The sequence below is a fragment of the Centruroides vittatus genome, unplaced genomic scaffold (genome assembly GCF_030686945.1).
Source record: "Centruroides vittatus isolate TY-2023 unplaced genomic scaffold, ASM3068694v2 contig_845, whole genome shotgun sequence".
Taxonomy (NCBI): Eukaryota; Metazoa; Arthropoda; class Arachnida; order Scorpiones; family Buthidae; genus Centruroides; species Centruroides vittatus.
The window spans coordinates 152-14184 of record NW_027122550.1 but is presented as its reverse complement, the minus strand read 5'-3'; the positions used below and the strand labels follow the sequence as shown (position 1 = coordinate 14184).

General features: G+C 33.1%; 1 protein-coding gene across 1 annotated transcript; it reads left to right on the top strand.

Annotated features, from left to right (window-relative positions):
• Window positions 1–518: 518 nt before the first annotated feature.
• On the top strand, window positions 519–1642 carry LOC136982462 (zinc finger protein 271-like; the record flags this gene model as incomplete). The annotated part of the gene is made up of 1 exon (XM_067278944.1): window positions 519–1642. A coding segment is annotated over one exon (1124 nt), but the record flags the coding sequence as incomplete, so codon positions are not given.
• Window positions 1643–14033: the final 12391 nt, after the last annotated feature.

The window sequence follows — 14033 nt, the reverse complement described above, 5'->3', positions numbered from 1 at the left end:
AATTAAATTTTATGCAATTAATTTCATGGATGTTGTTATTACTTTCAGACGTTCTTTGGATGAAACATTGAATGAAGTTTTGAAGAAATGTTGTCAAAGATTATGACAAAAGTGTGTGTTAGATAAACTGCTTTATTTACATCAGTGCTCTTTGTGTAAAAATATAAAAGAAGCGGGAGATCCATTGCAAGGATATAAAAAGAATTCATGAAGATATAAATACACGTGGACAATGTTTTACAGAAATTGTTTACTTCAATGTCATCCCTGATTAGCTGTTGTTGAAAATATTAGTAACATAATACATTTATGGTCGAACTTTGTTATCTCTAAAATTACTCTTTTGTGTTTTTATGAATAAATTCGCCTTTAGATATAAAACTATTAAACTATTACTATTAAACTATTTTATTATTTAATTTATTATTATTATTGATTTTAATTATTGTTATTATTTAAAAAACTTTCTGTTATACATGGATAAAATATTAATTTAAAAACAATTTTTTTAATTGCAGGAAAAAAAAACGAAAAGAAACTTTCATGTAAACATAGTAAAAAAAATTTCATAACTAAACAAAATTTGCAAAGTCATGAAAAAATTCATACAGGAGAAAAGCCTTACACTTGTGACGAGTGTAAAAAGAAGTTTTCACAAAAGTCCGACTTAATTAAACACCTTCGGGTCCACACTGGAGAAAAGCCTTACACTTGTGACGAGTGTAAAAAGAAGTTTTCACAAAAGTCCAACTTAATTCAACACCTTCGAGTCCACACTGGAGAAAAGCCTTACAATTGTGACGAGTGTAAACAAAAGTTTTCACGAAAGTTTCACTTAATTCAACACCTTCGGGTCCACACTGGAGAAAAGCCTTACACTTGTGACGAGTGTAAAAAGAAGTTTTCACAAAAGTCAGACTTAATTAAACACATTCGGATTCACACTGGAGAAAAGCCTTACAGTTGTGACAAGTGTAAAAAGAAGTTTACACAAAAGTCAATCTTAATTGCACACCTTCGGGTTCACACTGGAGAAAAGCCTTACAGTTGTGTTGAGTGTAAAAAGAAGTTTTCAGAAAAGGGAAGCTTAGTTATACACCTTCGGGTCCACACTGGTGAAAAGCCTTACATTTGTAACGAGTGTAAAAAGAAGTTTACAACTAAACAAGGTTTGCAAACTCATGAAAGAATCCATACAGGAGAAAAGCCTTACACTTGTGACGAGTGTAAAAAGAAGTTTTCACAAAAGTCCGACTTAATTAAACACCTTCGGGTCCACACTGGAGAAAAGCCTTACACTTGTGACGAGTGTAAAAAGAAGTTTTCACAAAAGTCCGACTTAATTAAACACCTTCGGGTCCACACTGGAGAAAAGCCTTACACTTGTGACGAGTGTAAAAAGAAGTTTTCACAAAAGTCCGACTTAATTAAACACCTTCGGGTCCACACTGGAGAAAAGCCTTACACTTGTGACGAGTGTAAAAAGAAGTTTTCACAAAAGTCCGACTTAATTAAACACCTTCGGGTCCACACTGGAGAAAAGCCTTACACTTGTGATGAGTGTAAAAAGAAGTTTTCAGAGAAGGGAAGCTTAATTAGGCACCTTCAGATTCACAACAGACGAAAGCTATATGAATGTTAATTATATCCAACCAAATTCATTCTAAATCATGGTCTAAAATTACATCATAATATTTACACTTTGAATGTTTGAACTTGAATTAATTTTTTTTTCTTTTGATGTATAATGATCGAAATGTGTAAGCAAAATTAATTATAAATTAAAATGATGTTCTAATATTTGAAAAGTTTCAACTAAAAAACATTACAATATTCAATATATAATTAAAATGTCTTTATGTAAAACTTTCTCGAATAAAAAGTCGTTCCATCGATACTTGCCTGTATTAATTATAGGGTAGTTGCACCAGTAAATGATTAATTAATCAACTTGATAAGGAGATTTGATTATAATTACTTAACAGACATTTAACATAAGTACATTGAAATTTCGGTATACGTCTGCTTTAGAATACGTCCAATTCGGAATACGTTTGGACGAAACAAATTTTGCTCAGTATACGACTTAATTCAATTGTATGCACCATCTATTAACAAGTAGCACTATCGGTGTACTAGAGCAGATTAGACGTTCTCGGTGCCACGGTTTATAACTTTGTTAAATTCCTTCTGATTTTAGTTTGTAAGTAAAATTTTTATTGTTTTTAGTAATCACGGGAAAAGTTGGTTTGGTATACGTCTTATTCGGTATAAGTCCAAACATCAGGAACGGATTAAGGTCGTATAAAGGAGGATGCACACATGCGGCGCGGCAAGGAATAGCGGTGACGCAAACGCGTCTTCGCCGCGCGGCAGCACGACCACACAAGCGGCAATCCGTTTACATTTCGGCGCATGCGTTCAGTATTCAAGATGGCGAACGATATCAACACTCCACTATCCACATGTTTACAAATTTTGTTTTGTACGGCTCGTTTTTTTTAACTAGAAGATTTTGTCGAAGATTCGAATGAATATTTTGGATTAGAGATATCGTATTGGCATGAATTTTGCCGAGATATTTTGTTGGATCGATAAAGAACTGATGTACAAAATAGGGTTATTCTTCGATTAAGATCTCTCGATAAAGAATACTATTTCGAGTAAGATTTGGTTGTTATGTTGTTTGAATTAAATAATATATGATTACTGTATCTGTGTAGAATTTGTGTTAAATTTATTATTTTTTCCTCTTTATTCTGATGTTATCTCGGTTAACCACGTCGAACTTTCCGCCATTAAAACACCACGTGATTGTATTTTCTCACGTGACTGCCAGACGAAATGTTATTGGCTGATAGAAACGCATCTTGGCGGCGGCTGCCGCGAAAGATAGAATTCGATGAACTTTCTCGGCATGAGAAAAGCGGCACGAAATAGACCTCTGCGGCGAGAAAAAGTGACGTCATTCTGCCGCTTTTCCTTGCCGCGCCGCATGTGTGCATCGGCTTAACGAGGTTTCACTGTAATGGTCATTGCTGGTTACCAAGAACTCGCACTACTCATTCATAAAATGAATTTTTAATTTTCTGTAAAGTTATTAAATTAATGAAGTGATGTTTTTAAAATTTAAAAATTACCAGTGAACGACCATATGCATTTAGTAGTTGACTAGCTGAAGGCTAGTGAACGATCGCAAGTGACTAGTAATAAATAACTAGAAATTTAGGATACTATATGCAATTTTATACCACTGTATACTATATATGTGTTTGCAATTTTGTGTAATTCAGTCATGTAATTTCAGATTTAGTAATTAATAATAGAAATATTAATTTTTAGAAAAGGTTTTTAATTGAAATATATATATACAAAGTTATAGAAATTATCAGTTTGATCCATACAAAAATGTGTTTCATAGATTGTCAATATTGCAGTAATTTTTAAATTTACCTGATTGATGTCAGATGCAATGGCTTCCTTGTAATCGGATTACAGATTAAGTGAAATCTCATTTTCTATCATTTGCAGTGCACATTTATATAGGTCTTAATAATTAGTAGATAAATCAGGTTAATTTTTTTACGCTTTGCAAAAATACATTTCTTATAATCCACCCTATTTGGATCAAAAGGAAGCAAACCACATATTTCAAACACATGTTAAATTGTTTTTGATTTCAAAACATTCTTGTAAGCTTCAAATAATACAGCTGCAAAGTTAGTTTTGTAAACTGATTTTGATGATTGTTTTTTGTGTTTTCTGACAATATTTCTTCTCTGATATTTATGCTGTCGAAAAATTGCAACATTACAAAGCTGAAGAATATGAATTGCATTTGGCAACAAACGAAAAAGGAGAATTCTCAACACAACTCATGTATATGGGATTTATGTTCATCAGGAAGCAATAATACAGGAATCTCGACATTCTTATCCAGAAGCCAGAGCTAGATGACATTTGAAACGTATTCATAAAATGTGGCACTTATCATTTATTTTGAATCTCTTCTGCCTACCGCAAAGCCATCTGGAACTAAATCTACAATATGCTTTGGAATTCTCGTGTATGGAAACACTATCATAGGATCCACTGACTGGTCCTTTGCAGAAAAATTATACAAAACTGTGATACAATGTTTTTCTTGTCCTGATGCAATTTTATAAAAGTTATATGCGTTGGGTTCCAGACGCTTGCCAATTTTTGGAAAAAACAACATTCCTGTTTCATCTGCATTGAAGAAACGGGAACAATTTTGCAGAATATCACTTGCATGTTCTCTCAAATAATTATTTAATTCTTGAAATTAATTCCTTATCATTTCTTATGAAACTGCTGCTCAACCTTTGGATATCACTTTTGCAAAAGTTTTAATTCATATGGAAAATATAGAATAAACGAAATATGTGGATTAGGCTACTTCTCGACATACTGGTAGGAACCATTCAGGTTCAAGCACTTGTCGCAGTGATACCTGCTTGAAGATTCCTGCGTTGTAGAACGCCAGTTCCTGGCCATACAACCATCTGCAAACAGCCAATTTAACCTCGTCAGAATGTAAGCCTCTCTATTTAGTAATTTCTTCAGAAGTAAAAACAGGACATCGAGCAATGTTTTCGACAGTGTCTTCAAACAAATGCGGCGGTTACTTTCAATCATTTGATTAACAACAGCGACTGTTTGAGGCGATGCTGCACTTACCGAACGAACTGACCCATGCTCATCAATTACACATTGACGATCATTTTTAAACATTTCGCACCATCGATGGATATTTGATTAGTCCATGCAATCGTCACCGTACACTTTCTGAATTTCTGCATGAATTTGTTCACATTTCTTGCCCCCTGTTCATAGAAAACGAATGACACTTCTCTGCTCTTGGAGCGTAGACGATGATAGCGTGCACGCTATTTTCTGTCTATTTGTCAAAAATGTCTGGTAACACAAGTACTCCTATCGTGCAATAGTGTTGCCAGAAATTCAAACCTCATTTACTATATTCATGTTTTTGCGTACACATTAAAACATTCGGCGTTACTTATTGAAACACCCCTGTACAACTTTATGTTAAAAAAGTTCGGTTAGTCCGAGATTGGAAGTGAAAATTCTATTCGAACTGCATATGCGTATGTTAAATCATTCGTTTAGATGGAAGTGCACGAAACCAGAGTAAATTATAAAGAATATATTATTGAAAAACTAACTTTGAGAAATAGTATATTTCGAGTTTAATGAAATAAAATCTATAGGCATACAGGACACTGACAACATGTTTATCATATATTTACATATTATGGAACTTTATGAGCAAGTCGAAAATTTGCCTCATTTTTGACAGACAAACGATGTCATATTTTAATAAAACTTTTGGTGTTTATAACCCATATTTTACATCCCAGGAATAAGCGAAGAAAAAAGAAAATTAAGGACTGCCTTAAGAAAAGACTTACGAAGATATAAAAGTAAAAATAAATCTAATAGCAATTATATAGAAAACACTAAAACGAGGTAATTAGCAAATCCAAGAGATTAACTAAATTAAAAAAACAAAATAAACTTTCTGTTATTAAAGCAGACAAATCACACCAATTGGTCATACTAAGAACGGAAGACCTAAAATTTCAGAAATTAGAAATTATGTCAACAGAAAAATACGAGCTCCTATCTAAACACTCCAGGTAAGACATCAAAAAAAGACTTACAAAACTAATGAAGATGTACAAGAATAGATTTTCAAATCAACAACTAAAGAATATTTTAAACTTCGATGAAAAGTTCCAGCGAAGGTGAAAGAAGTTCTAGAGAAAGGCCCCAACTTTGTCCCAATGATTTCAGAAGACTGGGAAACATTGATTCAAAAAATTGAAAGAGGAATTGTAGGGCTAAATTCCTTAGAAAAGGATTATTTCAGATGGAAGATGGTCATTAAGAACCAAGCAAATTGGAAGAAAGGAGGAAGCAAGAACAGTTACATCCGGTTTACTAAAAGATGGTTGAGGGTAAACGATTTAATAGCTACAAGAGCGGACAAAAGTAAACTTTTGGTAATTATGAAAAGACAAACGTACAACAAAGCGTTGGAGGATTACATAAAAACAGAATGTGAAAAAGTCGAATACAAAATCATCGAGAGCATTGAGTTACTGAATTTTTTACTAGTTACATGACCCCAGCTAGAGGTCGCGTAAAATAGCATTGGTTGTATTGCTCCATTATGTAGAGTTTTACAAGCTTTATGATTTTGTCTCCGAGTGCACGAGCACATTTTATCAGCATGTAATTTTGTTAGGATTAGCCAAGATGTAATCAATATGGCAAGAGAATGTGGTTTCTCCACATTCTCTCTTGTTTTATTTTGTATAACGTTTCTGTTTACACGTGGAGTAGCTAGTCGATCTGTCAAAGTTTTTTGCATTCTTTTGTGAAAATTAAAATTAATATAAAAATGAATATTATGACGTTGATTAATGATAATAATATTAAAAAATTGTTAATAATTAAAAAAAAAGTTGTTATATATTTTGGACCTAAGGTTTTCATAAAAAAATATTTTTTGTTAAAATCTTTTTATAAAATCATGCTTAAATATTACGTAAGATAGGGAAGGAGAGAGGGAACCAAAGAAAATATTACGGTTTCTTACACAGGGGTGGGTGGGGGTCTAGAATGGCCGAAATCGCCTTTACGTAATTTATGACGCCCCCTAAACAATGAATTTATTAACTGCGGATGTTGTCTCCTTATGAAAATGTTATCGAAGTGTTTCAATGTTAAAAAAATATTTTACTTGAACTTCTGAGTTAATAATTATCACTTATTGTTGCTTCACTTGCATTCTCGACTGATGTAATAGAAACAAGACATCCAGACAAAATAGCCGTTATGTAAATAAGTCACGAGCTGTTTCGATCATAAAAAAGCAAATGGTGAAAATTTTGACTCCTTTTCCTTCTCCCAAATTGGTCTATATACTCTACAATCATCCAGCTTCTAGAATTATCCAAGTAGGGGTGCCATACATTACGATACGTGTTTGTCTGTGTTATTCTTTTCCTGAACTTCAAGAAAACGGTAAATTCTACTATCAGCAAACAATAGAAAATCCATGACTCTTAGGGCTGTTTCACACTGTCAATGACTGGTCCGACCGGTCCGACCCGACCAATCCTATAATCGGACCGACTAGTAGTAAAAGAATTTACACTGAGTACGATTATGTCGGTGTCCGACTCGTAAGGACCAATCGGAACGAGTCTTACAAGTCAGAACACTAGCCAATCGTGGTAAGTTTTTCAATTTAAACAGAAAACATGGCCGTCATTGAAAGGTTGTTGTGTGTACGCGTGTTCGCGGGCTAACGACACCATTTTAGCATTTTTAATGTCGCTTTCTCTTGTAAATGAAATGTATTATGGTGAATTAAAGTAATTCGTTTTGTTAATATCGATGAGTACCTGCGTATTTCTTAATAAAGTTGTTCTTAAACGAAGCAAATAAACGGAATTAAAAAATCGTTTGGAACTTTTAAACGGTTGATCGTAAGTAATTTTTTTAATACCAATCGATTCAGCGTATCAAATTACATTTAGATATGTCTACGTCTATTCGTTAATATGAAGTTTAAGACTATTTTTTAGCTTGATACCTTTCGCTTTACTCTAACCAATTATTTTTTTCAATGTCGCCTTTATAATCGGCTCGCCGAATATCATAAAGCCATGGATATTTTCTGGCTTCGTTTATTAAAGCTTCCGAGAAAACTTTACCTTCCGCCATTTTCTAACTTCGGATAAATCTAAACTCCGATTGGTTATAGCTTCGAAGCTCTCATTGGCTGTAGCTCACCGACTGCTCCGACGCGACTACAAATATTTAACTTTTTAAATCTGTCCGACTGGAACGACCAGTCGGTCGACCGACTGCTGTTGCCATGGCAATACGACTAGGAGTCGGACCGGTCGGCCCAGTCGGTCATAGTGTGAAACAGCCCTTAGCCTATTCTGCAAATTTAAAAGAAACTAATGCAATTACAGTATATTTGTCTATTGTCCCATGCAACTTTATTGGCTTTGAAAGACGAGGAACTTTACTTGTTTTAAGTAGGAAGGCAGTGCCATCTTGTAAGATAGCTGATTCAACGTTGAACCATAGTTTGAAACTTGTTGTATATTGTATGTCACCATTTTCTAGCTTGTGCCTCATTTTTTTGTTTATAGTCTGCGGGAGCTGCTGCTTCCAAGTCCTAGATATGAAACTTTTCTGACCCTTTTTTGCCAACAGTAAAAGCAAGAAAATACAAATAGAAATTAGTCTATTGTGTTTTATTACGATAGACTAATTTTTCTTGGGCACTAAGACGGCCTTTTTCTTAGCAAACTCATTGTGGGTTCTGGCTAGGAACAAAGGGACCGACATATCCAGGAAGGAACACTTTCCAATGATTTTTTAGGTTTTTTACTAGTCCAGATTCGATCCTCCATAGGGAAGGCAACCAACTAAACCAATCGTCCAACTTAAGTATTCAATTGTATTTATTTTTACAAAATATGTTTTGTTTAAATGGGGTTTTGTAAACTATAAAATAATTTAACAAAACGAGTAACGATTAAGAAAATATTGATTTACGAATAAATAAATAAAAATTCTCAACAAAGTACATTGTGTGAGATTACACAAGCATTTTACATTTTATTTTTAATTGTCTACATGGACATTATTCATTACTAGGACTTTACACTGGTGTTTAGATATTGACACAAGAATGAGAATTACTTCAGAAAAAACAAATTTTCTTTATTATATCACCTGTAGTAATTTTCCCTGTACACATATTACACGTGTTTCGAGCTTCCATGCCCCCATACATCAGCAGTATTACTACAAAACACTAAAATATAATAATAATAAAATAAATAAGACATTTGTATATAAAAAGTTTTCGACAATAAAATACTATTTTAAAACTTACAATAAATACATATTCCAACACTGAGTACAACTGGATGATATTTCTCATTTTAAATTTACGTAACATCATTTCACTGTGTAATTAAAAAATAAATAAGTAAATTAAATAAAGATAGAAATTATTAAAAGCTTACAATATCTTGTAATAATTTTTTTTTAAACGATGAGGTGCATGCAATCCAGAAACACTTGTAATATGTGTACAGAGATAATTACTACAGCTGATATAATAAAGAAAATTTGTTTTTTTCTGAACTAATTCTCATTCTTGTGTCAATATCTAAACACCAGTGTAAAGTCCTAGTAATGAGTAATGTCCATGTAGACAATTAAAAATAACTGTAGAAATAAGGACTGTAAGGCAATTATAATTAAGCATTCTACATTTCTATGAAGCGTAAAGTAGTATCAAGTTATAACAGTTTTAATAGAAAAATTTGCTGATAAAATATAAAAAATTTCAGTCGCTTCAATTTAGTTTCTGACGTAATCATTTTCCTCCTTACGTCATCATCGTTATATTATTTAGCGCTAAATGCTTTGCTCATTCAATAGTCGATAACATTATCAACAATCTATTATTGTCAGTTTATATCTAAGGTAAACAAGCCGAAACACCCCTTTGTTGATTACTTTAAAAATAAATTAATCTTATATATATATACCAGCTATATATATATACTCTTGTGAAATTAGGCCATACAGCCATCCTTACTTGTCATTAATTAATCGGTCATATAATATTGTAGTATGTTCATTAATACGGTACTTGCAGGACAGGAATGGCGCCAAGTTATAAAAAATGATGGATTAACGGAATTTTTGTATTTTAGTAAGATTCAAAAAGCTATATGCAATCCGAGCCTTGCAGACAAGTTATATATTCTGCATCTTTAATCAGTCTGAAGAGATGATACAGTCTGATCATATATAATGTGCATAATATACTGTACTGTAGTGTAGTGTAGTGTAGTGCATACTACAGTGCATAATATACTGTAGGAAGATTGATTGAAAAACCTTCAAAAACTTAAATGAACGCGTTATTGTACAAAGTCAACGTTTATAATAATTCGTGTGCATAAAATATTTACTCTCCAGGCCCACATAAAACGTGTGTTACCGTATGTATAACGGTTATACATACTGTAACACACGTTTTATCGTCTATTTTTCGAAGGATGCCAGCTTATTTAGTCTCGGATGAACGGATTTGTAATGTATAATGATAAAAGTATACAATTTCCTTAATTTTACGGACTGATATAAAAGATTTAGGATAGAACGAATCGAATTCGTTTGGTTTGAGGTGTTTTTGTGAATAGGATGTGTTTGGTACAGTACGTGTACATTTGAGAGAGAGAAGTTTTTCACGTGGTGTGTCCAGTAGAGGGACGTTTCATTGGTAATTCTTCTGAGAGGAGAAATTGATATTAAGTTTCAGAGTCGTGTCCCCTTGTTTAGCGAACGTCTTTACACTCAGCTAATAGTGAAATGCTTTCTTTGATAAGCACGTGATAAAACTCATCGTGGTAAAATTCGAACTTGTTCATCATTGATCAACGAATTGGACACAAGATGCTCAACAATTTCAGAATATTTAATGCTCAACAATTTCAATAGTTTTCAGAATGCCAACAGAGCCAGTTCAATTCTTGATGAATGTAATTGGTTCTCAAATAGTTAAGTTAAACACTAAATTTAGAGCTAGTTTTCGTGAAAGACAGAGTAATGGTGATTAAGATTATTGGTGCTCGATAAGAAAAAGTTTTTATATAAGTATTTTCGTAAATATTTATAATTATAAATATAATGTTTTACAGGAGAATCATTCATTCGTTCACTCATTCATCTTTGTACATATTTGATGCCGCATTGCACAATCAACAGTGAAAAATGGAGAACAATGAGAAATACATTAAAAAAAAAACAAAACTAGCGAAAGAAAATGAATAGAGAGTGGAAATTTTCGCATATTTACATAGTCGTATCACGAAACAATTGTTCGCGTGTTAACCTTGCAGCAACTCGCTGCTCAGGGTGTACAAAAGGAGACAGTGTCGCATCAAGCTGCAGGGCACAGCAGTGGCCGAGTGGAAAAAACCACTAAACACTGGTAGTTAGTCGTAGATTCGCGTCACTCCAACGACTGATTACGTGAAGTTTCCGGGTTTTCTTCACGTTAGTAACAGCTAATAAGGACCAGTTTTCCATTGAAAACCCTCCCGGGAGGAATTCCCTTCGATAGATTGCCCACGTGTAGCGTTGATGTAAACAATTAATTCTACCCTTCGGCTGCATAAAGTATTTAGCACAGGCCCACAAGCAGTCGAATACTAGTCGCGGGTACGTGCGTGACTATCTGTAGTTTACGAGGTTTTCTTTACGTGTCTAATTACCTATATAGAGACAATAGATCTTGGGAAATTCGCCTCGATAGATCGCCCAAGTGTCGCGATGTCATATTCAAATCTAATTTAGTTCTGCCTCATTATTGCACGCTTTTGGATCAATAATGTCTGAGAGCACTCTCAGATACTCATTTTACTCTTAGAAGTGACTCTCCAGACCTTTTCTCTCAGGTGGACACTGGGCATTTCAGACTATCAGACTGAGTGTGAGTGTCTTTTAGACAGGTATCAGCAGTTATTGTTTACCTTCCGATGTGGAAATGTCAAAGTGTTTATCTTTTTTCAATTTGCATCGTACTTCAATGTAGACTGCATCTCTTATCATTTTTCATATCGAAGTCGCCATGTCGTCCACCATGACATTTGTGAAACTAATCAAATTTTGCGAAAAGATATGTTATCAATTTAACAAAATATATGTGAATTGTTTAACACACGCAGACAAAAAATTAATTTATATAATAATAAATTACACACTATTTTAAAAACAATAATCTCTAAAAAATTGTAAAATTTCTTAAAAATAAACGAGTTTCAAAAATTGACTCTTTTTTATCTGATTTCGAAAGAGCCAAGAACTGAGATGGACACTGTGAAATTAATAAATATTCCTTACTTTATTGTTCATTATCCATACGTTATTATCCAAATTATCCAAATGCATTTCACAAATTCTTTTGCCTCATCCACTGAAGAGGCAAAAGAATTTGTGAAATGCATTTGTGATAATTTGGATAATAACGTATGGATAATGAATAATAAAGTAAGGAATATTTGTTAATTTTCACGGTGTCCATCTCAGTTCTTAGCTCTTTCGAAATCGGATAAAAAAGAGTTAATTTTTGAAACTCGTTTATTTTTAAGAAATTTTACAATTTTTTAGAGATTATTGTTTTTAAAATATACAATAACCGATCCCATTGCTTGATATTTGTTTAAATTACACACGTTGCTTTCATTCTTTTAATTTTTAGAAAATGTGTTTATTTCTCATTTAAACATTGATATTAACAGAAAACAAAAAATAAAAACGGGGTATTTCTCCATTTCTAGATCTCTAAAATGCTGGAGCAAGTGTGGAGGTAACTATCCCAGATAAAAGCGAGTTTTAAATTTCAAATTTAATAAAATTCTTAAAAGTATACTGATTAAAATATGCAGCCAAGTTGTAAGTAACTCAGTAGAACCAGTAATTTTGCCAGAATTTTTAAAATTAACAACAAATACGAGACTACGACAGGTAACATTAACAAGAATATCAGATCAATAATCAGTATATATTTCAATATTTTCAGAGTGAAGATACACTGGAAATGGCGTCGTACAACGCGTAGGTCACCAAAACAAACTGACAAATTACAGTTGTACAAAATTAGGCAGTTTAAAAAATAGCCAGTTTTCTGGTAATTTCAAATTTCTGGAAGCCAAATTTGGTCCAGTGCTGTACTAATGCTACGGTAAGAAAAATTTAATAATTAGTAATTGATATTTGTTTAAATTGGAAATTAAAAGATAACTATAATTTGATATTTATTTGTCTTTCATATCAGTTGATTCATACTATTTCCTTCGTCTAAGTTATCCTGATTATACAGTAGAATTGATAATAAGTATTTCGTAACTGAAAAAATTTCTTGTAATTATAGCTGGGAATTATTTAGGAAAGTTGCGAGCAATAAATATTTTGGCAGTTCTTACATAAGAAAAAGACAAAACTTTGCAATAACTAAGGTGAAAATATTGGATTCCATTAGAAAAAAATTAGTCAATAGTTTAATATTATATGACCGACTATTACTAATTTAGATCAGTGATGACATTTTGTAACGGTCTACACTACACAGCTGATCCTCCTACGGATGTCCTAAAGGTAGCCGTGTTTTCTCTCAACAATTATTAACTTACAGTCGGTGTCGGTCAGATAAAGCAGTTATGACACCTGCCTATTGCTGGTAGCTGTATTTAAGATAAAATACCGTATTTTACGGACTATAAGACGCACCTTAATTTTTAAGCAATTTTTTTTTAAAAAATACCTATAAGACGCTACGGAGTATAAGACGCACCTGAATTTTGGAGGCAATTTTTCGAAGAAAAAAGTGCGTCTTATAGTCCGTAAAATACGGTAAATCTTAAAATCGAATAATATAATTACAGTCGACTCCGCATAAATCGACACCCGCATAAGTCGACACCATCGGTTAAGTAGTTAGTTTCTGTGGTCCCGGCCGACTTACATAGGCATTACTGTTAAAAAAACTCCGGTTTACTCGACATCTTTTAACTAGTCACTATCGGATAAGTCGACATACTTTTGCTGTCCCACACTCTGGTAAGTCGTCACCTCCTCCCGAAAAAATGAATTCACTCCGCATGTGTGGTGCAAACTCATTTTTTTTCAGGAGGGGAAGTCTATTTATTTACTAATATAAAATTAATATATTTTAATATACAGTAGAGCGTCGTTTATCCGAATCAATTGGGACCGGGGTTGTTCGGATAACCGATTATGTACGAAAAATATATTTAAAAATTCTTATAAAATACCTGGACCATTTCGTGAAGTCGTAGAATTTTCACGAGTAGTTGGGTTCTCCAACTTTGTTTTGGAATATCCTTTAGTTCTCGAGAAATTACAATAAAAGAAAGAAA